A 25,391-nucleotide genomic window follows, 5' to 3' on the forward strand; every position below is an offset into this window, starting at 1 on the left:
CTTTGTTTTTACAAGTATACCAAAGAATAAAGGCGGATGAAGAGAATAAGACATGCTAAGGAACAGACACGTACCTATTTAAAATCATAGTTTGTCTGTCTTGCAATGGAGCTAACAAGTGTATTTGGATAACCTCGTTGGTTGGCACGTGTCTTTAGCTGCATAAATTTACCGCTCCACCTACTGCATGCATTCTTTTTGTCTTACTTCCAGATATATAGAGTTCAAGTACTTTATCTTCAAACTAGTGGCGATGTGCCTGTGCTCATATAAAGATTTTTTTTTTTTTTAATTCTATAAGGAGGAGCAAGATAAATCTTCATAATTAAGTATTAATTGTTTATATACATAACATGAGAGTATTTAAGAATTCAAGCGCAATTTATGTATTTCCCTTAAACTTTCCTATATAGAGTTTAACTTTAAATCTTTCATTAAATGTAATTTATAATTCAACATTACTTACTAAAATAGTAAATGCTAATAGTCAAAATTATGAGAAAAATATAGCAAAGATCTAAAACATTTAAAAATCTTTCATATGGTAAATATATGAAAAATATTACGTATTAGATATTGTTACTCCCAAGAAAACTTATATATGAGTAGATGAAATATAAGGTTGCTGCAAATTTGTGAAGGATTAGAATTGTTTTTAAGCTTTCATATGCAATTCTACAATTGTTGAGCCTGTACAAAATTCTTGAGTAGCCGATGCTTAGCTTATGTGGTTCTTTTGCCGCCTTATCAGTTAGATTTCTTGTGGACTGTGCATGCTATCCTAATTTTTTTTAGGAACCTCAATATTTTTTGTTCTATCGACTTCTAATAGGATATAAATTCCTCACATTTTTTTTTTTTATCTTTTAAATGTAATTATGAAGTTATTGATTGTAAAAATTTGCACTAAATTTAGATCAAGGATGCTAATATATTCTCAAAAATTCCTCATTTTTTTAAAAAAAAAAATCTTTAAATGTAATTCTGAAGTTATTGATTATGAAAATTTACACTAAGTTTATATCAAGGATGCTTGGGGAACGAAAAATTAACCTTGCTGGATTGTCTCTATATGAAAAGGGCAGGATAATTTATAAGCTAGCTTGATGCCAGACTTGTAATTGCATGTCATTTCTCACAGTCGAATACTTGTCAGTTTTAACATTTTGAAAGCGCATGTAAAGATGTCTTTATTTACATAAATGGACAGGGAAGCTAAAGCAAATAAGACGAAAAAGTAAGGGCAAGACATAACCTGCAAAAGTAGGACTGCAGGTGGGAGGCACTGAGTAAGACAACAAAAATTTATGAAAGTAGGCACGTGGGTAAAATTGGTGAAAACAGTGATTTTTCAGTCAATTGGCAAAAGGAGTACAAATTTTGATGCGTCGCTTTACAAAACTCCTCAGCAACAATTATATTTAATTCCCAAATTGCCCTTATGGGGACACAGACATGTTGACGGAGTGGAGCTTGATCTCCCTCTTATAGAATAAGAGAAAGTATACTGAGCTACAGGTTGGATGAAATATTCCCGTCGTCCGCTTTTACTTATCACGTTTCGCTTTTCAAAAAACGAAACATAACAAGTAAAAGTGGACGGAGGGAGTAACTTGCAATTAAAGATTTTTCAATATGAAGTATCCTGACGTTTAAACGTTCTGCTGATCGAAAAGATTTCTGTGACAAAATCGGGATATCAAAAGTAAGAATGCTCATATAAGCACAAAAAATTCTGCGGGAAATATGATTGCTTATTAGTGGAAGGTGCGTTAATCAATCTACATCAAGTGAATAGTCCCTGGCTAAGAACCATAAAAGAATGTAGGTACACATGAAGTTTCATATTAGGCTTTTAATCATAGTTATAAAAAAGTGTAACCTTAGGTCAAATTTGTCATAGCGACATAAACATATTAACTACAAAACTAAAGGTACAACACTTAATTCACATTTGAAAAACTTTTATATTTAAAATGATTTAACTTAATACTTTTTATGCATTATATTGCTACTTATTATAGTCTGTTTGTTCAAGTTTTCAAAATCTGTTTATTTTGTAAAGTAATTTTTATTCGACGTATTTTTAAAAAGTACTTTTAAAATATAGCAACTTGTATTTGGCTAATCATTATTCTTGTTAATGTTAAAGAAGTTATATGTGTGTCGTCAAAGTTTTAAAAATAAGCAAAAGCTATCTTTGAGCTTTGAGAAACAGTTATTTTTTTTTAAATTAAGTATTTTTTTTTTAAAATGAATATTTTTAACTTTTCAAAAGCTCAGCAAACAGATATTTGTTGCATAATTGTTAAATTCGAATAATTTAAATTAACTTATTTGACACCCATTTACCTCTCACTCTAAGCAAAGAATACGCTATATCTTTACGTGTTAAGGATTTTGAAACTTGGCAATTTCTGAGGTCACTGCGTCATACTCTTATGCAACTTTGAGAGTTTCAAACATTATATTATTATTTTGGTGCTCCAAGTTTTGAGGCATTCTTTCTGCATGCCCATCTCTGTCTCTTTGTCTCTTGGCCAAAGTCCACAATTTGGTGCACCTGATATCTCAACCATTGTTTTGTTGGTTATGGTTTCGGGGGGCCGAATAAGATTCATGGTCTAAAATTAAATTTTAATATTCTAAATATAGTACATTTATAATTTATTTGAAGTGGAGTTTGAGAGAAAAATTTAAATAAAAAATTAGCGGGTTGGATTTTTAGTTTTTTGATTGCGAAAATTACAGTCAAATACCATTCGGCCATTTAATTGACAAATTATGTACACAGTGTTTATGTAGTGTATAGTTTATACTAAATATACATACCTATACGTATAATATATATACCTATACAGCCAAAGAGTATAGGCACTGTATACTTCGGCTATGGTTGGTAAACTAAGCTATACTTATCCAAGTATTCGTTTAGTCAAATGGTGCTTTTTTTTATTTTTTTATTTTTTTAAATTAAAGTTAGCCGGATGATTTGGCAACGGTAAAATATTGTCACGTCAGCTTAGGACTTTTTCTATAGAATTGCAAAAATAGAATAATTTTCGGTTACAAATCGAAGAGAAATAATTTCATGTGTGAAATGGCAAAAATAGAATGAACTTTTTGTTACAAGATTAAAAAAAAAAAATTTTTTGCACAATTTATATTAGTTGAGTGACCTTAGGTAGAATACCTAATTAGGCAAAATACATAAACGGCTTCCTAAAAATTAATTACTCCATTATTTTCACTTAGCTACTTGAATCTGTTAAATATTCCAATCTAATTCATGCCCTTAAACATAAAAAGCTATAGGAATAAACTGCATGTATTTAGCAGAAACTGTATATGAATGGGCAATTCGCAGAATTGCCCTTCTTTTGGGGTGGTCTTTAAATTTTGCCCCTCATATTTGAAATGTTTAAATTTTGCCCTTCGGCTAACACCCATAGGTTCCAGGTTCGAACCCACGCGCAGTCAAAATTTTAAAAAAAATTCGCAAGGCAGTTTAAATTTCGCTATGCCGCCAACGGCATACACTTGTGAAGGAATTACCAAAGTTATGCCGGAACCGGCATACTTATGCCTTGTGGGCAGACTTGGCATAAGTATGCCGGGTCCGGCATAACTTTGATAATTCCTTCACAAAGTTATGCCGGATCCGGCATAAAAGTTTGCCCATTAAAAGTATGCCCCCACCGGCATAACTTTGTGAAGGAATTATCAAAGTTATGCCGGACCCGGCATACTTATGCCAAGTCTGCCCATAAGGCATAAGTATGCCGGGTCCGGCATAACTTTGGTAATTCCTTCACAAAGTTATGCCGGGTCCGGCATAACTATTCGGTTCAATCAACAAGCACAGATTTGGCACAACAACCAGAGATAAAATCAGATTAGTGAAACAAAATGCCTAAAAACTATAATGCAATTATTCCCTGCAGAAGTTGAAGTTCAACCATTGTAGGTCCAACAACGAGAAGCGACAAACTAGTAGCCCCGAAACCGGTATACATTGATAAAATCGGGTAATAAATGTCATTGACAACGAGAGATAATCCTTTTAAAGTTGGCATATCAAATAATGTAAGGTCCGAAGAAAAAAGAAATGACCAACTAATGATGTTTTTTCGGGATCTAAAGCAAAATCTCTTGGAAAGCTCTTCAAGTATTTCATAACATTTTGACGAGAGATGGAATATCTAGCAAACTTGAAGGCATGCATACTACATTTACAAATATTTCATCGGGATCCCACGGACTATGAAGATTTTATCGTGCCTCTTGTTTTCATTCCTAACACATAAATTTGCTTAACACATAAACTTTTATGCCGGATCCGGCATAAACTTGTGAAGGAATTATCAAAGTTATGCCGGACCCGGCATACTTGTGCCAAGTCTGCCCACAAGGCATAAGTATGCGGTCCGGCATAACTTTGGTAATTCCTTGACAAGTGTATGCCGTTGGGGCATAGCAAAATTTAAACTACGCCTTGCGAATTTTTTTTTAAATTTTTGACCGCGCGTGGGTTCGAACACCGGAACCTATGGGTTTTAGCCGAAGGGCAAAATTTAAAGATTTCAAATATGAGGGGCAAAATTTAAAGACCACCCCAAAAGAAGGGCACTCCGCGCAAAAAAATGTATATGAATCTCTGTTACTATATTCAACAAAATATGGCGTTTGGGCTTACAGGCCCACGGTCCACGAGGAACGAAAAGCCCACGATGCACATTAATTTCTTGTTTTTTTCCGCGGATTGTCCTTCATTTGGGGTGGTCTTAAATTTTTGTCCTTCAAATTGGTAGTCTTTAAGTTTTGTCCCTCAAATTGGTGGTCTTTAATTTTTGCCCTCTGCCTTTGCAAATTCTTCCTTAAGGCAGAAATTTACAAATCTGTCCATGCAAATTTTGCCCTAAGGCATGGCCAGTTTTGCAAATTCTGTCTTAAGGCCCAAATTCTGCCTTACAAAGGCAGAAGGTAAAAATTAAAGACCACCAATTTGAGGGGCAAAAATTAAAGACCCCCCCAGTGAAGGGACAATCCTGCAAATTGCCACATTAATTTCTGATTCTTAAATATTTTCTTCACGTAATTCGTAAAAAATTTGTAATTGGTGTATTAATTTCCCAGTGATCGATGTCTACCTTATTTTTCTTGCAAAAACCAAGGACCAAACCATGATCCTTTCTCCCGTGCAGAATTAACTCTTGAAAATAGTAAACTTAAATGTTTAAGTGTCTAGATTCATGTCTTTTAGTTATTTTAGGTGAATGATCTTTTGTATTATCTAGGTGATTTTTACGGTATCAAGGTGGTTAGATTCAAGTGTGGCGTGAAAGTACTTAATCGATGTTATTCTGGAAGACTTTATATTTTAGCACCTATATAAGCCCCTTTGCAAGGTTATTATGGAAGAATGGAGTTTTGATATGACATTGTTATTTTGTACGGTCAATAACACAAGGAGGAGTGAATCTAATTTCACTTAGATGATGGACCAGGTTAATTTATCTGTTCCTACGTTAAGTTTACGAAATAATAATAAACAGAAAAGTAAAAACACAATATTTTTACGTGAAAAGCACCCGACTCACAAGGGTGAAAAATCATGACCTACAACTCTGGATTTGTCCCAAAACACTACTAAAAATTGTAAGCCTCAACAAATTCAGATTACAACGCTTGCAACCTAGGAACTAACTCTAATCCCTTACTCAACAATCTACCTAGACTATAGAGTCCCCTCCGAGTTGCCCTCAACTTGGAACTGAATTTGACAACTGTTTATACATATTACAATAAGGTACAACTCGATAAACAATCATAATACAAAATAATAGACTTGAAGACTTTAAAGCAGTACGCTATGAAACAGATTCTTCAATCTGGTCCTTCGTATCAGGTCGTACTTCAGTAGCCAATGAGAAGTCTTTCAAATATTACTTTTGCTGATTTGCTCGATTTCTGCTTTTCTCTCTATGTGAGTGTGTGACCTTGTTCAGTAGAAGACTTGCATATATATATATATATATATATATATATATATATATATATATATATATATATATATATATATATATATATATATATATATATATATATATATATATATATATATATATATATATATATATATATACGGTGAGTAGCAATCGAGTTGGTCACAGACACGTTACTTGATAAGACCCATGAAGAAAGAGATAGCGTTTTAGATGGAGGCAACCTAGGTCTTTGCTATCACATGGCTTGATAAACTTCATGAGAGTCCGAAGTTTATCCTAGATAATTCTTGCAAGGACTTCTAGATTCTGTTCGCTAAATTCGTAGCTTGAAATTACTTGAATCCAAGAGCCCGTCGCCTCTGGACTCTGGGTGGAACATGTATCAGTTGACTTGATTCCCTGGTTCATTCATTTAGTCAATCATCAAAACATGCAAGGTCTAACAGATATGACGTGCGCTACATGTCTCTCTCCCTCTTCTATCCTCTTTGTGCCCTATAATATTATCAAAAGTCTGCCTTATATTTCCAACGTTAACTCCGACAACGTTTTAGTTTTGCAGATTTTGCTCATGTATTAGTATGAGAGTACACAATAGCTCTTCCAACCCTTGCTAGATCTAAAGTAGGTGGAGCCAGGGGAGTGGTCCGAAATTTGGACGGAATATGGAAGGAAGGTTTTGCTTCTCATGCATTGACGCAATCGTCATTCCACGCTGAAATCAATGTTCTCTTGAAAGGCCTTGAATTGACCTTCACAAAAAATCTAGAGATAATGGTCAAAAACACACTTGAAGTATCAATTTTTTTGTAAGTTTTCTATTTGAACTATCAGGTATTTGTGTTTTCTACCTAAACTATCATCAACTGATCAACTATATATTTATCAAAACACTTAAATTGGGATGGAGGGAGTATTCTTTATGAAACAGACTAAATTAAAAATAAGACAGAAATTTGAAATAGAGAATGTACTATTTATGAGTTCAAACATAAATAAGAATTACTATGATATTACATGCCGCTATATGATTATGTAACTGCGATATATACTCTTTTGAAGTAAGTTATTCAACGTGTGAAAACCACCCCAAAAAGTCTTACTTTTTTGCATAACAATTACATATTTTGCATAACAATTACATATTTTGCATGAATGAATTCTGATTTTTCATCAGCGCCTTCTGGCTGCTGTTTCCCTCTGGCAGTTGAAGAACACCGCCGCGACTGGAGAGCCAAGCTCGTTTTCTTCTGCGAATTTTCGGGTGTTAAATCGGTTCCTGCTGGATAGTGATGCATTCACTCTCTCTCTTCTTCTGCTTGAAGAGAAGAAACACGAACCTATGGATTCCAATATTTGGCATTGGCATTTCATACCCCACTGCTTCTTTTCCTGATGTAAACATTTCGACAGATAAGCAGAGACAAAATTTGAAGTTTATAAATTTTGAATTTGTCACCAAATTTATATTTTGTTTTAGTTACTGGTTCACAAATTGATATTTATAAATATTTAATAAGTTTCATATAAATATAGGGCTTAAGCAAAAGTCATTGGATTCGTCCTAACTCGTAGCTGATATTGTAGCACTGCACCCTACTATTAGCACCAATAATTTTTATACTATCATGCCATTTTAAAAATAATTACATGTAACTATCCATAACAAAATGTTTTGAATAATGGATACTATTTCATGTGCGGTATTCTTCGGTGGATACCCGCATTGAGTGTTTCACCAAATGAATGCAACTTACCATAATTAAGGGATTTAATTAATGAAGTAAATAAATATTAATTAACCATGATTAAGTAGTAGTTTTGTATGTTCAAACACATTATGCATTCATTGATCTGGTGTAAATAAGTTTTCTTTTGTGAAGTTCTTAATACTTCCTTCGTTCTAGTTCGTATGGCAACAATTCCGTCTTAATCCGTTGAAAAAAATGATAATACTGTAAATTTGGAAACATTTTAGCTTAAACTTTTTTGGCTACCCTTAGTGAAAAACTTTTATAGCTGCACAAATCCAATGAAATGTTTAAGATCACATGTTCCAAAAGTATTATAGCCACACAAATGTTATGACATATTTATAATGACAAGTATTAGAAGTCTTTCTCTCTTTCTTAAAGTCCATACTTATTCAAACATAGTTACATAAATTAGAACAGAGAGAATAACTAAATTTCATTTAAGAAAATAATTTAATACTAATGAGATCTTTCCAAATACCTTTATATAAACATCACATAATGGAATATATTAATTAGGCAGAAAGAATTAAAAAATAGAGTAGTCTTCCGTACCAAATGAGGAATCTGTGGTGCCTGGAATGTCTGTGACTACCCTGTCAATATAGTAGCGTCCTTTAATTTCTCTATTTTACGATTTAAAAGAAATGTCACAATGTTCTTTTTAATAAATTTTTATTTCCAACGTTTCCATTTTATCCCTGACATACTTTTTTTATAAGAATGATATGAAGTTTAAGAAGATATGAAAGAAAACTTTTGAAACTTGTAGCTTTAAATATTCCATAATATTTGTATAACTGTAAAAATTTCCCATTAAATATAAAGTAAGAACTTTAAGCTAAACTGTTTCCAAATACAAAAAGTTACTATTCTTTTTAGAAAGGAAAAACATTGCTACACAAAGTGGATGCCAATGTAATAGTAACCAAGGCATATGATACATACCAGTGTAAATGCTCCCTTAGATATGGATCACTAGGACCAGGAACATCAGGGTCAGTCATGACCTATCAATTATTAATTTGATTAAAAAAAGTTTAGAACATGATACGAGAAGTGAGAATACTGGTCAAAAAAACAAACAAGAAGACCATCAAAAGACGTTGTGGCTGCGTGGTAAGTATCCTCTATCCCTAATTAGAAATTCCGAGTTCAAGCTTTGAAAATGTAGTCGTCTTGAATACGAAAGCCTTCAAAGGGGATTTTTCGGTGTGAATCCGAATTAGTCGGACCTCAAAAACACTATTAAAAAACACGAATTTTAGAAGGAACCGTTGAAAACTAGCTCGTCCGAACGTTTATGACGGACTTCCTTCGGACGTTCCATATTTTTGATGGCGCTTCGACAAAAATATCCGTAAAAAATTCGCATTTTTCTAGTAGCAAAAATGAGTATCTAACATGGGATGACACAAAAAAAAAAAAAGGTCACCTAAGGTTGTTGTGGGATGCATGGTAAGCCCTCCATCCTTATAAATTAGAGGTATTGAGTTCAAATCTTGAAACAATGTCGCCTTTAGCAAGGAGTATCCCAAAGCAGGCCTATCCTGATGCGAATCTAGATTAATCTAAACTCAAAACGAGTACCAAACACTAGATGGAAAATAGAAAAAACAACAAGGGAAGAAAACAAATTTAAAAGACAATAATAAGTGTAAATTACCAGTGTAAAGAATGATCTCATGTCACCTTCAGGAACTTCAACCCTAGGTTTAGAGGTGACAGAGGATGGAAAGAGCTCATGCCCATTATAGACATGCTTGTTGGAGCTATAAATAACAGACATCTTAACAGTTGGGGAGAAGTTATCAACAACATCACCAACCACCCCACCAATCACAAGGGGATCTGTCGTTCTTGCCATAATGAAGAGGAAAAAATGGCAAAAATATAGAATGAAAGATATCACTACTAATAGTGACTCTTGTAAGTTCGTTTTCTTGCTGGATTTTTTTTGTGGAGCAAAGAACTGCGAAACCTATATTTATAGTGGCAAAAATGCACCTATCCTATAGCTTGTTGAGATTATTCTAAGTGTCAGAAATGGATTAAAATATCGCACTCAGCTCCGTTTTATGTTGCATATATATTTTCTTTTTAGCCCGTCTAAAAAAGAAATTAAATGTCATATTTTCTTATTTAAAAATAATTTTACTTTAAACTTCTCATTTTTTGCTTTAGTGAGATAATTATAATTACACAAGTATCCAATACTTGTTTTAGACTCCAAGCTTAAAAAATTTTCTTTTTAAATTTCATGCCCAATCAAATATTGCCATTGAAACAGAAAAAGAAGAATATATAGCTATATATAAAGCTAGGAAACAAAGAAAAGAGAGGAGGGATAAAGGTTGTCCTTTTCCTATAAGCTCAAAGTGTTAAAGTCATTGTTTAACTTACGAAGCTAGAGAAAGTGATTGTTTATCCTAGGAAGCTAGAGAATATTTGTTTTGTTTGAGGGGAGTATAAGGGAGATCAAAAGAAGTTTTAGAACGAGGGATAAAGACGATTTGACAGGTTAATGAACCCCAACCACAAATACACTCTGTGTATGCAATTTTCCAACATATATACATATAAATTGCTACCATTTTATTTTAGGGATTTTTACACTCTATGTTAATTAGGGCAAAATAATTACCTGTTTTAGCCCACTTTTAATTTTTTACCCGAGTTAGCGACAAAGTTGGCCTGGCGGTGATCAGACCCATCAGTTAATTTTTGTTTGTTCAGTCTTGTTTTTGGGTTGCTTTGCAACAATTTGAACACTCCAGTAATTGAATGGATGCAAACCCATATGTTTGATTTTGTTCATTTCTTCTCAGTTTCTGGATTTGTTTGCTTCATTGATTCTCAGGTTAAAAAATATCAAAACTCAAGCACTTTTCATACGCATGTATAAACCCCTCTTATATATACATACCTTTTGTATAAGTTTGTATAATATTGTATAACAATGTAGAAGTATGTATAATTACCTCTTATACACCATTATACACTTTTATACAAGGTTGATACATTGACTACCTCTTAGGTGTATAAAGTTGCATATTACTGTATACTTGTTGTATAGAGTGAAAAATTGGCTATGCGAACGTAAATTAAAAATATGGTTACATGAATGTAATTTCTCACGCTGGATTGTATATTATTGAAATTTCCCCTTTATTTTATACCGTATGACACTATTTGATTAGTGACAAGAGTTTAGGATATTTTTTTTTTAATGTGAGCTTAAGTATGTAATGATATTTTCGTGACTATAAAGTACATGTCATTAAATGTAAAATCAAAAATTTCATCTTAAAGAAATTCTAAATATAAAAATGCATGTCTCCCTTTTAAAAAGCAAAAAGTATTATATAAAACGAAAAAGAGTGTATTTGTTATTGTAGCATACATGAACTTTTAATAGGACTTGCTTTTTGATTTAAATTCTTTAGTCATCGAAATATTAATAAGAGGAGACTTATACCTTTCTTGGCCTTTTAGCTCATGTCAAGTAATATCTGTTCTTATCAATTCAATATTTTAGATGTGACCTATCGGTTTACAAGATATTAACTCTATTATTTAGGGGAAGCAACCTGAGCTTTGGCACTGTCGACCCCATTTCAAGACTATAAGATAACAAATAAAAATAAAATAAGAAGAGACTATAAGGAGGAAAAAGATTCAAAATATAAGAAGGAATAAAGAAAAGAAAGTGCTCCTAAAATTATATTAGCAGGAGTTGCACTATCTCTTATTTAGAAAAATAAGTTTATGGAATCTGTAGATATTTGTTAGGCTATATTCTGAAGCTACCAAAGTTTTAAAGCCTTTCACATTTAAGGTACGAAATGTCATGAACTTCCTATAAGAGGGTTTTGTTTTTGAGTTATTGATGTAATGGTAAAAATGATATTTAACTTGCTATATGTTATAAGTTAAAATTTATTGATAGTGTAAGAATATTTACAAAATCAGTATATTAACTTAAATCCTTTATTTTTCTTCTATTAGAAACTTATCAATCAAATATTATGATTTCTTTAATAGAGACGCAGATCTAGAGTTTTAAGTTAATAAGTTCTGAATTGTTGGACAAAATAACAATTGAGTTTGAGAGAGATTAAATTCCTTATCACATTACAAAATATGTGTCAAAGCTACTAAATTCTGTCTAACCCGTAACTTCAATAGTAGATTCGCCCCGAAATGCCGAGGGTATAAACGGACTCCACCCACAAAGCCCACCAAATAAAAAGATGGTGGAAAAGGTCATGTTAAAACAGGGAACTTGCAGCTTGAACTGGTAATATATGAAAGTTGGACATTCCCTTATAGAAACCTAAGTTCCACTTCAGGTTTTCTAGATATTCCTTCCTGGAAGAGCTGACTTGTTTTGCTGCTTCCATTCCCCTCATGCTTCTCTTTTTTCCATCTTTCTTTTCTCTTATTGTATTGCCGCCTTTTCTTTAGTGCTCATTTTGTTAATCTTCTTTTCCATTTGGGATGAATCTTGAGAAATAATTTCACGTACGAATGATCACTTATAATTTTTGTTTTATTGCATACAAGGTTATTAAACTGTTTGTTGTGATAAGAAAATACTCAATTTTGTATAAATATCACATAAAGTCAGTAAACAATATTTTTAAACCACGAATCATTCACTTTTTTTTGGTAAGTTAGACTTTCCATTACTCACCAAAAGTGCAGAATTACAAAATCATAGCTTGGCCAACACAACTAGCTATCTCAAAACAACAAAAAAATCTACATAGACAACAGTTACAAAAGGAACAAACAATATATTGGATCAAAGGTCACTAGCAGGCAACTAGAACTGGAGCTTGTTGAAATACATCTGCAGTTTGGACCTGGCTCTAACAGTGCAGGTGTAGGCAATTTGTTTGGCTATTGGCTTCCAGGTGGTACTCCTACCTTCAAATACTCTAGAGTTTCTCTCTATCCACAAAGCATGAACACATTCAGCAAACACGCACTTAAAGCTTGTGTAGAACTGGATTTCCCCTTAGCACTCTGTACAACCCATCTTAAATAACATCCCATGAGACAAAGTTCTGGACTGGTTGGCCAAGCCAGTGAAGCAATTTGTTCCATAGCTGTTTCGCATAAGGACACTGAACAAAAAGATGTTCCAGTGTTCCATCTTGCAACTGGCATAAAGAGCAAGCAGGGTTAACTTGAATTCCCCATTTAGCTAATTTTTCCACGTGAATAACCTGCTCTGTAGATGTAACCACATTGGTCTGGCATCATTCTTGAATATCAAAGTCTTCCAGTGTACCCTTGGCAATAGAGACAATAACTGAAGATAAATGCTTCTGATCACACTCTACTTGGATGATGGTGTTATCTGGACAAGTTGCAAAGTAGTGGATGCTTTTATAATCTGCTTTACCATCCATGAAGCCTGTTGGGGAATAATCATAGTAGTCATTTGCCTGCCTTTAATGTAGTATACATGTATCCACTTAATCCACAAGCTGTCATTTTTAAGAGTAAGATCCCAACATGCTTTTGCCATAGCTGCTCTATTCCACAGGTTGATATTAATGACATTTTGACCACATACTGACTTAGGCAGACACATCCTTTCCCATGACACAAGTGCCTTTTTTGTAATCAAATTTGAGGCAGACCAAACATAACTTCTGCAGAAATTAAAGCATCAATGGTTTTGATAATATGTGAAGGAAGAAGAAACAGTTGGGCCCAATAAGCTAGCATACCAAACACCAAAGACTATACCAATTCACTTTTCTTAAGTATCATATAAAATATCTCTTTTGTTTCCTTCTCATGACTTTCTATAATATTTAGGTAAAGTTTAGTGATTTTCAGGTTTTTAGGTGCATGCATGCATTGCCCTACTCGCGCGCATCGGCATTGGCAGAACTATGATTTTCACTGAGGGGGTTCAAAATATGAAGAAGTAAATAGACGAAGAAATCAAAGGGGGTTCAACATCCAAAAATTTGTTGCTAATATTATTTAACGATAAATTAGCGACCGATTATCAAAATATATATTAGCTATGCACTATTTAGCAATAGATTAACAATGAATTTCGTAACTAATCCCTATTTTTTTTTGTCCCCTAGCAACATGCTAGCAATAAACTATCACGTAAGAATGTTATATTTAACAATAGATTAACAATGAATTTCGTAACTAATCCCTATTTTTTTTTGTCCCCTAGCAACAAGCTAGCAATAAACTATCACGTAAGAATGTTATTCTACCACTATCTCATGCAAAATGGTTGAATATATTAATGGTTGAAGCACAAAATTCCACTAGAAATTTTAGAGATATATTCCATTATTATTATTATTATCGGGTTGGACCTCAAAAAGTACAACTTCAACTAATTAAGAATATTTTCTAAATGAAGGAATGGCGCCATAAATAACTAAATTCTTCTATTTTGAGACGACCCTCCTTCTTCCTTTCAGCCACACTGCAAATTTTTGAATATTGTTTTGCTCCACTATTTATTAGGTATGTAGGATAGAATAACAAAAATGATGTAATTGAGATTCCTTGTACTGCATTTTATTTGATTATAATCTCCATATCCTAGGATAGGATTACACAGGTCTTATTTATATACCTAAACCACCACTTGTAATTAGAATATTCTGCTACGTATGTTGTAATATTTCCATATGGGGAAGAATACTGAAAACAAAAATGTCCGAACAAAGGAGACAATAAAAATGACAAAGATGGTAAATACTTCTATGGAATTTAATTTCAAGTGAAATTTAAAGGCAAAAGGATGAAATACGGCGGTATATGTTAAAGTATATAACCAACTAGCTAATTTAAAACTTTCATTTTGCAAGATAGGGGTATTAAAATGTGTCTTGTTTGGTCCATTTATGTAGAAAATATGTTATATTTATACTATTTTTAGACTTCAAATATGGAGTTACAATAAAAGTTTTACATGGGTAATTAAACGATGTACGTACGTAGCAGTTAATAATCTTGAAAATTTGTGAATATTCCTATCAAAGAAATCAAAAGTGTACATTCCAAGTAATTGAAGGTTAACTGTGCTTAGTCAAATATTACAAGGATAAAAATTAATCTTTAACTAATAATTGAGGAACCAAAAGCTATTAACCCTAAATGATTTCTCAAAAAAAAAAAAAAAAAAAACCCCATAAATGATATATTACTCATTACTTGATTTCTCTGCTTCCTTGCAGCAAGTTTGTACATATATATGTCAGCCTACTTTTGTTTTTTCTTGATAGATTTTTTTTATATAGTTTCTATAATATATATGTGTAGTTGAATTAATTTTTTTTTTCTTTTCTAAAAATTAGTTTAATGCCTTTGATACAACAAATTTGAAAGTTGAATGACCATTCATAAGCCTTGCATCTTTTTATATATTTTTCATTGAAGGAAAGCTTGGCAGATTGACCAAGCTTTCAGAATTTTCTTATATGAAAAGTGCACAATTTTGTTAGAAGTGTTTTCCGGCAATGTATTTTTAAAAAGTAGCAGCTACTGTTTGGCTAATTTAAAAAATATTATTATCACTCTTTGGAACAATTATTCGTGTGTGACGAAAAGTGAGACTTGCTCAAGTGGTTGAGCACCTCCATCATCAATCGGTACGTCAAGGGTTTAAGTTACGCTCCTGATGAGGTGGGTGGGTAAGAAATTATTTGTTCTTGACCAATAATTTTAACCGCTTCTAGAAGAATACTAACTTTTTATAACTTTTAAAAAATAAATTTTGGCCCTACTTAAAATCACTTATTGAGTATCTTTTCTATGTACAAAACAACTGGAACCAACGAAAGCAAAAGCACCTATCCGAATCCGATTTCAGAAATTGAGTATACTATATTATGAAAGGGCAAAATGCAAAAAGAAAAAAAGAAAAAAAAGACAAATTAAACGGGAAAAAGTGCCCTTTTGTGTTTAGAAATTACCCTTTTTAGATTGAGCAGAAAAATTTAATTAGTTAGACAGCCATTTTCCTTTGCATGATTGTTATGTTAGTCGACCACTAGGTGGAAAAACGTAAGCAATGACATATTTTTTTTTTTTGGGGGAATATTTGGCACATCAAGTACTACTAATCTTCTTTCACTAAGAATAAACAATTGAGAAAACAATAGACTTTATTTAAGGTTGGAAGTCTAACATTTAAAGTGGAATTTCGCAAAATACATCAAGTCATATTTCCCAAGGATAAGGTTTGTATTATGAGCCCGTTTGGATTGGCTTATAAGTTCGCTATAATGTTCGTTTTCAACTTTTTTGAGTGTTTGGGTAGTTTACAATTTTAATTCTTCTTTTGTGCATAAAATAAGCCTAAAAAAAATAATTACTTTATTTGGCTAACTTTATCTAAAAAGCGAACTTATATAAGTGAAAAAAGGCTTATAAAAAAAGTTAGCCTACCACAACTTATTTTTTTTTTGGCTTATAAGCTGCTTATTTTAAGCCCATCCAAACAGGCTCTATATGGATTTTAAGGTATAGTATACTATACTACGTTAGTAACTTTCATCCTATTGGTTTCTATGGAACATAGCACTGTTAAGAGAAATCAAGAGTGCGTATTTCGATTGATTGATTGTAGGTTAGATATGCTTAATTATATATTATAAAAATTAAAATTAAAATTTGTTGACATTTCAAGTATTTTCTCAGGCTCAATTTATGTGGCACCTTTAATTCTCCTTGAGTCAATTTTAATCTTTGAAGCTAAATTAGATTATATCAACTTAATATTTTAAAACTAAATTTTGGATATTCAAAACTATATAAAAAGTTCAATAAGTTGCAGTTTTTTCAAGTCAATATTATGAAAAGTACAGTATAAAATGTAGATCAAATTTATATAGTTTGAATATTGAAAAAATGAAAAATGTTACATAAATTCGGATAGAGGGAGTTTAAAACCGCATTTTTTCTTTTTTACTCCCTTTGTTCCATATTAGTTGTTACGTTTATTGAAAGTCAATTTAACTAATTTTCGAAGCTAAAGTGGATTAGAATAATACAATATTTTAAATTACGATTTGGATATCTCAAAACTATACGAGAAACACTATAAATTGCAATATTTCTCATATCTATATAGTAAAAAAAATCTTAAAATATTAGTCAAAACTTATATAATTACTATTAAAAAAAGAAAATATGACAAATATTTTGAGACGACGAAGTAATTTAGCTAGGGGGTAGCCTCTAGTAAGGTTCGGCATTTGGGGGGAAAATTTCACTCTCAGTTGGGACTAACATTAACAAATCAAGACAAACAATGCTGTCCTATCTTAAGACATTCTCATACTTAAAATACTTTCCTAGTACTACTACCATCAGGGCAGAGCTAAGTAGGCTTCATGGTTTATTCGAGTTCTTTCGACAAAAAATTACATTATATATATATAAGATTAAAATTATTTTTTAATATATATAGTAGATGTTAAATTCTATTTTTTCGTGTATTTATTCTTCATATTTTTAAACCCCTAATTAAAATTTTTTACTCCGCCACTGACGACTACTACTACTGTTTATCCCTGTAGGCTTTTCTTTTCCTCTTCAAGAACACATCATCATGTTTCATTGAACTGTTCTTTGGAAGTGACTGACAACATAAATATCTTCCACAAAACACCAAATTCTCACTGCTCATTCTCTCATTTTTATACATTTTTTTTTCTAATGGCTGTGAATCAAAGTGGCAAAAAAGTAAGTGCTGCATCTGCTAGAGCTCACACTAGAAAATCCAAGAAAAATACCCCATTTTTCCTTTCTTCAAGTAGGTTCCTTTTCTTTTCTTTAAAAAATTGATCTTTTTATTTATTTGGACTTATTTTTTCTGTTTTTATTTTTTATGTTTTCTTGAATCTTTGAGATTTGGGATTGGTCTGTTGATATTCTTGAACTTTTTTTGATTGCATATAGTTTTAGATTGATCTGTATTACTGTAGTTGTTGCTAGTCTGATATGCTGTTTTCATTTGTCCATTTTGAAGTATTTAGTGAAATGGGCATATGATGAACAATTTGCTTAGATGTGGGATTAATGATATATGTGTTATCTTGAATGTTGATGTCCTTTAAACTGTGGTTATTGGCTTCTTGATTTTTGGGTTAATTGTATCCTATGTACAAGAAATTCAGCAATAGCAGTTTTGAAACCATTAGGTCTTTATTGTATTATATACTCCCTCCGTCCCAAAAAGATTGGTACTATTTGCTTTTCAAGAGCCAAACGAGTTGTTCTTTTATTGTAATCTTTTCATACGTCTTTTAAATATTTTAAATTATTAATTATGATGACTTATAGTACTTTTTACTTAGTTTTCAAATTTGTAAATTTTATTTCGAAAAAATAAAAGATTCTATGTTAAATCAGACGGTCAAAATTTAAAAGTTTTGACTCTCGAAAAGCGAAGAGTGTCAATCTTTTTGGAACAGAGGGAGTGTGTGTGTGTGTGTATATAAATGTATTTTTTCACTTTTATTTTATTTATTATGATGATAATATGATATGTGCTTAAATAGGAGTGGAGATTCATATAGCAATCATAATATGATATGAGCTTAAATAGAAGGAGTGGAGATTCATATAGCCGACCCCAGCTTGCTTGGGACTGAGGTGTAGTAGTAGTTGTTGTGTGATAATGGTGGTTAGACTATGTTAGTGATTGATCCATCCATTCTATTTGCATTGAATCCTTTAGTTGTACATTTGAAGATTCAGTTCTAGACAGTCAGAGTTAAACACGATTTCCATAGAACATATCTCAAGCACTAGATGCTTATGGGGAAGTGACTCGAGCACCATTTGGAACTAAGAAGTTAAAAAATAAAAATATGGTGAGGAGAACTTCTAGGTTGAGGCGAAGCCAGAATTTGAAGCTTATGGGTTCAGTATTCTAATCCAGTTAAGTAACTTGGTTCTAGATTAATAATTTGTACATATTCAATGGATTTCTTAAGACAAATACAGGGGTTAGGCCTAAGCTAATGGGTTCCGCCAAACCCGTAATCCGTATTCTAGCTCCCCCCGCGCCTCTACCGCGACTAAAGATCCTAACTTGACTTTGTTCGGGGATCTTACCTGCAAGAGCAGATTAACATGAAGTGCCTTTTCTATTGTATGTTCAACCTAAGTTGCTCGGACTCTCCACGTACCTGTAACAACTCAACAGGACACGTCAACTATTCTTAGGTGCAGTACAAGGGATAGACAGTTACCAAAACACCTTGACCAGTACGTGGTCCCCAAGTCTAACGGGAACGTGCCCTCTAAAAGCAATTAGAGAAAGGATAAGAATATACTTGCATAGGTAGGCATATATAGGAGAGTACTAGCCTAAAAGAGGTGTGGATGATTTTGCTTTTATTGTTTCTTATTGTTTAGCATCTGGAACCTCCCTTTTCTTGTTTTCTTTTTTTTATTATCAGTGTTCTTTTCCAGAAAACTTAGGAGCAGATCCCTCTTTGTGAATCTGCAATTTAGGTCATTTGAATACCATCTTTCTTCATTACAGTACCCGTGTCGGATCCTCCAAAAATGCTACTTTTTGGAGGATCCGACATTTTTGGAGGATCCGACACGCACCCGTCAACATTTTTGAAGAGTCCAAGCAACATAGCCTTCAACTAATGATGACTTCCTATGAAGAAGCCTAACAATAAACCTTTTCTTTTCACATTTTGAGATAACTCTAGGAGTTACTATCTCGAACTGTAGCAACCACTAGAGATGAGACAGAAATTCAGCAGCCTGCCTCTGCAACTCTCTAGGATGACCCTTTAGTGTGTGTTACACCAGGTCGCTGTAAAATATAGGCGGAGTAAGCTGATAAACCAAAAAAGCTTGGCTTTACTAGCAATTTGAAATGCATCCACATACTGAACAATTGTTAGAAAATAAATTTCTCGTATGTTCGGAATTCTGTTTCTGGTTGCAGAATGTATAACATGGACATCCCTCAGTTGTAGATAGTCTTTGGAATCCCTAGGTAGTAGTTCAGAAAGGGCTCTAGAATGCATAAATATATTCTGTTGATTTGATATATGTTGCCTAATGGGCAATGAGATTTATAAGCAATAACAAGTAAAATAGCGTACAACTGTGCTAGTACATTAACATCTCCGTTTTTGGGTCATTTGAGGAACAACATGAATATCCTTTATCTGTTGTCTATTCTTACTTTGATAAGCCACCAAAGTTTAGGTGCAGGTAAACAAGAACTCTCAATTCCTTGCTAATTTCTGTGATTCATCTTTGTTCTATAAGCTTACCATTATCTCAATGAAGGATGCTTTTCCACAACTCAGGTACGGCGAATATCTACATACTAATCACTGTGGATTTCTGTAATATAAATTCCTCTGAAATATGATCTTATTGCCTTTGGATCATCAGCACCTCTTAAGAAGAAGGAAAGCAATTGTGTGGCTTACTGAAATTTGAACCTCAGTTTCATTATCACACCGAAACCTAGGATAGTCTGTTATGTGTCATTTCTGTTGTACTTGTAGAACACAGAGTCGGCAAGTGCGTTGCAGATTTCATTAGGTGATGTAGTAGTATAGTTTTTTCTTTTTTGATAATCGAGAAATCTCTGCAGGCCTAGTGTCGCACGTGTTTGAAATTGATGGGTAATGGGCTCACAACTCTATCCTTCTCCAATCTCCGCTAACATATCAGGCTTTTGTGTACAACAAGTTTTGAACTTGTGACGTGCGCCTAACTCACACATCATGTGCTGTCGCCATTAGATCAAAGCCCTGGGGGCGATAAATTAGTACTAGTTATTGTGGCAGGATCTCGTAACATGCAGAGCGTTTGAAGTATATCTACGCGAGCATAACAGTGAATACAATGATCTGTGACCAAAATTGCAATTTAGCTTTTTGTGTCCTTTTTTATAAGGCACTTGTTCCTTAGCTACTGACTATACACTTTTCTCATAGCTGCTCTTGCTGTGCAACATTTAATGAAAAATGCCTTCCAAAAGTCTGATTTGAAATTTGAGTTCTACTGTCAAATAATGTTTGATTTGTGTTCATAAAAGACGAGCCGTCTGTCTAGAGGAATATGCACTGGGTCAGACAGGATTGTCTTGGATATCCTGTAATTTATCAGTGAGCCAAGCTGAGGTTCTTGATAGAATGTCTTTGACGGCCAAGTCAATAGATGAGTGAGGCAATAAATTAAAGTTTATGACTTCATAATTCTGTGATGTAGAGCATCTATGTTGTATTAGGATATATAATTGGCTGCGGTTATGCTGAAAATGACAGCTGTGGGGAAGCAATTCCCATTACCTTTCATGTGTTGTCACTATTCCAACGTATTCGAATCTCCTCATTACTACTATATTTTGTCTACATAAGTTTTGCACCCTAATTCCTCTATTGTCTTATTTATCCCTTCTCTTTTTAGTTATGATTGCACAAATAGCAGTAGCAACAACAGTTGGGGTGCTGGGATGGGCTTATTTGGCATTACTTAAGCCTCCCCCTCCAAAAGTTTGCGGCTCTCCGGGTGGTCCTCCAGTGACTTCGCCAAGGGTCCAACTCAGTGATGGGAGACATTTAGCCTACAAAGAGGGAGGCATTGCCAAGGAGAAGGCAAAGTACAAGCTCATTATTGTTCATGGCTTTGATAGTTCCAAAGACTTGACATTACCTATTTCCCAAGTATGAAAATTTATAAAACTCCATATTTAGCATCTTCATTTTAGTAGCTACTCCGCCTGTTCCATATTAAGTGGTGTTTTTACCTTTTCATTTTGGTCCAAAATAAGTGATGTTTCACATAATATAGAAGGTATTGATTGTTTTTTCCAAATTTATCCTTATTTAGATAAGTGGTTTTTACATAACCAAGAAACCATAACAAATAGATACGACTCTCTTCGTTTCCATTTGCTTGTCTTAGTTTCTCTGGGCATGGAGTTTAAGAAAGTAAAGAAGACTTTTGAATCTTGTGGTCTTAATCTAAAGATATGTATAATGTACCAAGTATCCTTTAATCTTGTGGCCTCAAATATGCCATGTGGGATGTTGGAATTAAAGATTTGCCAAATTAGGAAAGAGACATTCTTCTTGAGACATATTAAAAAGGAAAGTAAGACAAACAAATTGAAATGGAAGGAGTATTTAATTATGGGTAATCTAGTGAAAACACCTCTTACTTTCTTAGGGGTGAGTGAATTTCTTAAGAGGTGTGCCCAAGCTCAAAGCACCACTTAATATGGACCGGAGGAAGTATTATATATGTTATGACCGCTTGCACCTACAATACGGTAGAAAATCTGAAATATCTTGCTGAGTCTGATGTTAAAGACACTTGATAGTTGACAGTAATGTGTGAATCTGGTACAAGCAAATAAAACTTCGCTCTTTTCTTGCACTTTCATATTTCAACTACAATAGACCTGATTCATATAATTTTCTTCTATCATTAGAATTGAAGATTGTCTTTAATAAACCTTTGATACTTGAATTTTGTATTTCATTTGGCTGATTGTGTGTTAAGTTTGCAGGACCTAATACAAGAGCTCCAAATATATATCCTACAATATGATCGTGCTGGTTATGGAGAGAGTGATCCACATCCAAAACGCTCAGTAAAGAGTGAAGCATTCGACATTGAGGAGCTAGCTGATAAGTTGCAACTTGGGCCCAAGTTTTATCTGCTTGGCGTGTCCATGGGAGCCTATCCTCTATGGAGTTGCCTAAAGTATATACCTAATAGGTACCATTTTCATCTATTACATTCTTTTGATACTCGGAAATGAACTTCACCCTGTTTCATGTTCCCTCTGGTCCAAAATAATTGATGTGTTAGGCTTTGGCATATGGATTAAGGAATTCACTTATTTCTAAAAATTAAGAGGGTTTTAACTAAAATACCCTTAATTACGATTTTCTTTTCTTTTAGGTTGACATAATTATCATGGGGACTATGAATGTGTCAAGGGCAAATTTGGGAAAAAGAATTCAATACCTTCTTGTTTTGTGAAACATCAACTATTTTAGGCCAACTTTTAGAGGCTAAAACATCAATTATTTTGGACCGGAGGGAGTATTGTTTGAAATTAGATACCTTGAAAAGTTCCATTTTCGGTTTTTTCTTTTCAACGAATTGAATGTCCACGCAGGCTGGCCGGAGTTTCCCTTGTTGTTCCGTTTGTAAATTATTGGTGGTCCTGTTATCCTCCGAACCTAGCGAAAGAAGGTCTAGGGAAGATGCTTGCACAAGATCAACGAACATTTCGAATTGTGCATTATGCTCCATGGTTGGTTCATTGGTGGATGAACCAAAAGTGGTTCCGTGCTTTAAGTATTACGGAAGGGAACATGGCGATATTTAGTCCTCCAGATCTAGAAATGGTGAAACAGTTATCCGCTGCCCCTAGTCTTGGTCAGGTAAATGATTCTCTTTTAGTAAAAGAAGTATACAAAGCAAATTACAAGAACAAAAACTACGCCTCGATTGAAGTTCTCAGACCAATAAGATGCAAAATAAAAATAAACAGTACTAGAAGTTCTATATGTTTTCTTGGTAGGACTAAAACACTTCTAGAAAACATAGAACCTAATTAAACGGACTAATACTAAAACATTTTCCCAACTAATTTGTATCGCCTATATTGATCTCTTTCTTTCATTGTGTTATTCCATACTGATTGTCTCCTTCTCAATCCCAACACCTCCCCCTCCCCCCCGCCTACTCATCGCCAAATAATGTTTGTTAAGATTATATATAAATGCTGTTGGAATTATATTTTTTCTGCTTATTTACCAAATACAAAAAATAAGAAGATATTTTCAGTGGAAAACATTTTCCTTGGTAAAAACACACCTAATGCTGCGCTAGTATAGCTGGTATTTGACTACTGTTATGGTTGTCATAATTCTGGAACTATGTTTTTGTCCAGGAAAAGATACGACAGCAGGGCGAGTTTGAATGTTTGTATCGGGACATGATAATTGCTTTCGCAAATTGGGACTTTGCTCCAACGGAAATCAAAAATCCTTTTCCAGATAACGAGGGTTCGGTCCATCTTTGGCAAGGGCATGATGACAGAATTATTCCGCGCGAACTCAATCGTTATCTAGCAGAGAAGATTCCTTGGATTCAATATCATGAGGTTCCTAATGCTGGTCATTTGTTAATCTACAATGCTAGTTATTGTGAAACCATCTTGAGGAAACTTTTCACTGGTTGAATGACAAAATGTATGACGTAAAGTTAGTATCATGTATTTGTAGTTATGATGCTACATAAGTTGTGATTATAAACTTAAGCGATAGTTATGAACTTCATTAGCTTTGTGTAATAAAGCCGAGGTTAAAGTTTTCCACTATCTACTGTTTAAGCTAAGGCTCTCTTTTCCATTCAGAATGCATTTCAAAACAGTTACATTGTTATAGGTAACATCAGTAAGGAATACTCTCGTTTCTTGCTTTCGTGCCGTGGAGTTCCACATTGGGGGATAAAGCACTTGCTAACAGCGATGGCTACATACATCTATGAAAATTTCGGCCAAGATCTACCTTAAAGGTGAGATAGTACTTACTACTCCACCACAAACTCTTGTCTTATTGGTAAGGAATACTCCCTGTACATGTTAATATGATGCTACATTTGGGATCAAAATTCAAGTAAAATATTTTCCTTTTTGGATTTGAAGTGCTATTATATGCTAATAACAATGTTTTGTTTAATTTTCGTAACGTGACACGTTTTTCTTGAAAAGAAATTAAGTCTTGCCATCTAAAGATTGTTATGTGACAATGTTGACTATAAGCTGCTTAAAAGCATTTTAAATTGTTTGTGTTTTATTTTCTTTACAATTGTTTGTTGTTTTTGATTGGAACTTTTGTGCTTTTTGTTTGTTGTTTGGACGTGCCTGGTGTAGGCATTATATGTATTGTGCTGGCCGACCTGCATTATTGAAAAAATCACAAGATTTTCGTCAGTCAGCCAACAAGTTTTCCGACTATGTCGTCGGAAGCATCAAAATAATGTCCTAGGAGTTCCAGATATTCCGACCGATTGTTGCAACAATCGGTCGTCCATACTCGCTTCATCCCAATTTATGTGAAGGTGTTACTATTTGGGGAGTCAAAACGATTTTTCCTTTGACTATAATTTTCTCAAACTTCTTAAAAATATGTCGAATCATTAGCTACATTGGCTTGTAGTACTTTTTGTATAGTTTTCAAATATGCAAATTTTATTTCAAAATATTTGAAGAACCTATACTTGAATTCATGGTCAAAATTAAATGCTTTGTCCCTCATACTGCGAACACCTTCACATACTTGGGAAAGAGAGATACTTGGGAAAGAGAGAGTAGTATTTACCTAGAAGTTCCATTTTTTTCGACGTTTAGACATTTGCTGCTGGCATCCTAGTTTTTTCCCTGGAAGTTGGAATTACCTACCCTGTTGGAAAAGCCCCTTGAAAATTCAATGGTGCTTTTCTAGAAAGATTTTACAACGGGTGTCTTTTTAATGACTTCTTTCTCGCTCGTGATTTTGTTGGTATTTTTGATTTTTCTAGGGATTTGGCTGTCCAAAAATTGCGCATTTCAACAATT

The 25,391-nt window shown here is 33.5% G+C and overlaps 1 protein-coding gene and 2 pseudogenes across 2 annotated transcripts; 2 read left to right on the forward strand and 1 right to left on the reverse strand.

Annotated features, from left to right (window-relative positions):
- Window positions 1-6,977: 6,977 nt before the first annotated feature.
- On the reverse strand, window positions 6,978-9,703 carry LOC132062924 (CEN-like protein 2; annotated as a pseudogene).
- A 1,533-nt stretch (window positions 9,704-11,236) lies between these two features.
- LOC132065831 (U2 spliceosomal RNA) lies at window positions 11,237-11,391 on the forward strand (annotated as a pseudogene).
- Window positions 11,392-17,365: 5,974 nt separating this feature from the next.
- Window positions 17,366-24,152, forward strand: LOC132065461 (uncharacterized). Of its 2 annotated transcripts, none has more exons than XM_059458869.1 (5): window positions 17,366-17,506; window positions 21,221-21,477; window positions 22,326-22,537; window positions 22,944-23,211; window positions 23,724-24,152. In XM_059458869.1, the coding sequence occupies exons 2-5, from the start codon at window positions 21,223-21,225 to the stop codon at window positions 24,012-24,014; spliced, it is 1,026 nt and encodes a 341-aa protein (XP_059314852.1). In that variant the 5' UTR covers window positions 17,366-17,506; window positions 21,221-21,222; the 3' UTR covers window positions 24,015-24,152. The 2 variants fall into 2 exon arrangements, with proteins under 2 accessions (XP_059314852.1, XP_059314851.1); XM_059458868.1 differs by having other exon boundaries at window positions 17,370-17,576.
- The last annotated feature ends 1,239 nt before the right edge of the window (window positions 24,153-25,391 follow it).

The sequence above is a fragment of the Lycium ferocissimum genome, chromosome 7 (genome assembly GCF_029784015.1).
Source record: "Lycium ferocissimum isolate CSIRO_LF1 chromosome 7, AGI_CSIRO_Lferr_CH_V1, whole genome shotgun sequence".
NCBI classification, from domain to species: Eukaryota; Viridiplantae; Streptophyta; class Magnoliopsida; order Solanales; family Solanaceae; genus Lycium; species Lycium ferocissimum.

Bases quoted from the DNA above. Each gene is read 5' to 3' on its own strand.
- LOC132065461 (XM_059458868.1), top strand. From the start codon at position 17,480: ATGGCTGTGAATCAAAGTGGCAAAAAAGTAAGTGCTGCATCTGCTAGA. The intron at 17,577-21,220 runs GTAGGTTCCTTT...TTCTCTTTTTAG, and splicing joins CCCATTTTTCCTTTCTTCAA to TTATGATTGCACAAATAGCA. The intron at 23,212-23,723 runs GTAAATGATTCT...GTTTTTGTCCAG, and splicing joins CTGCCCCTAGTCTTGGTCAG to GAAAAGATACGACAGCAGGG.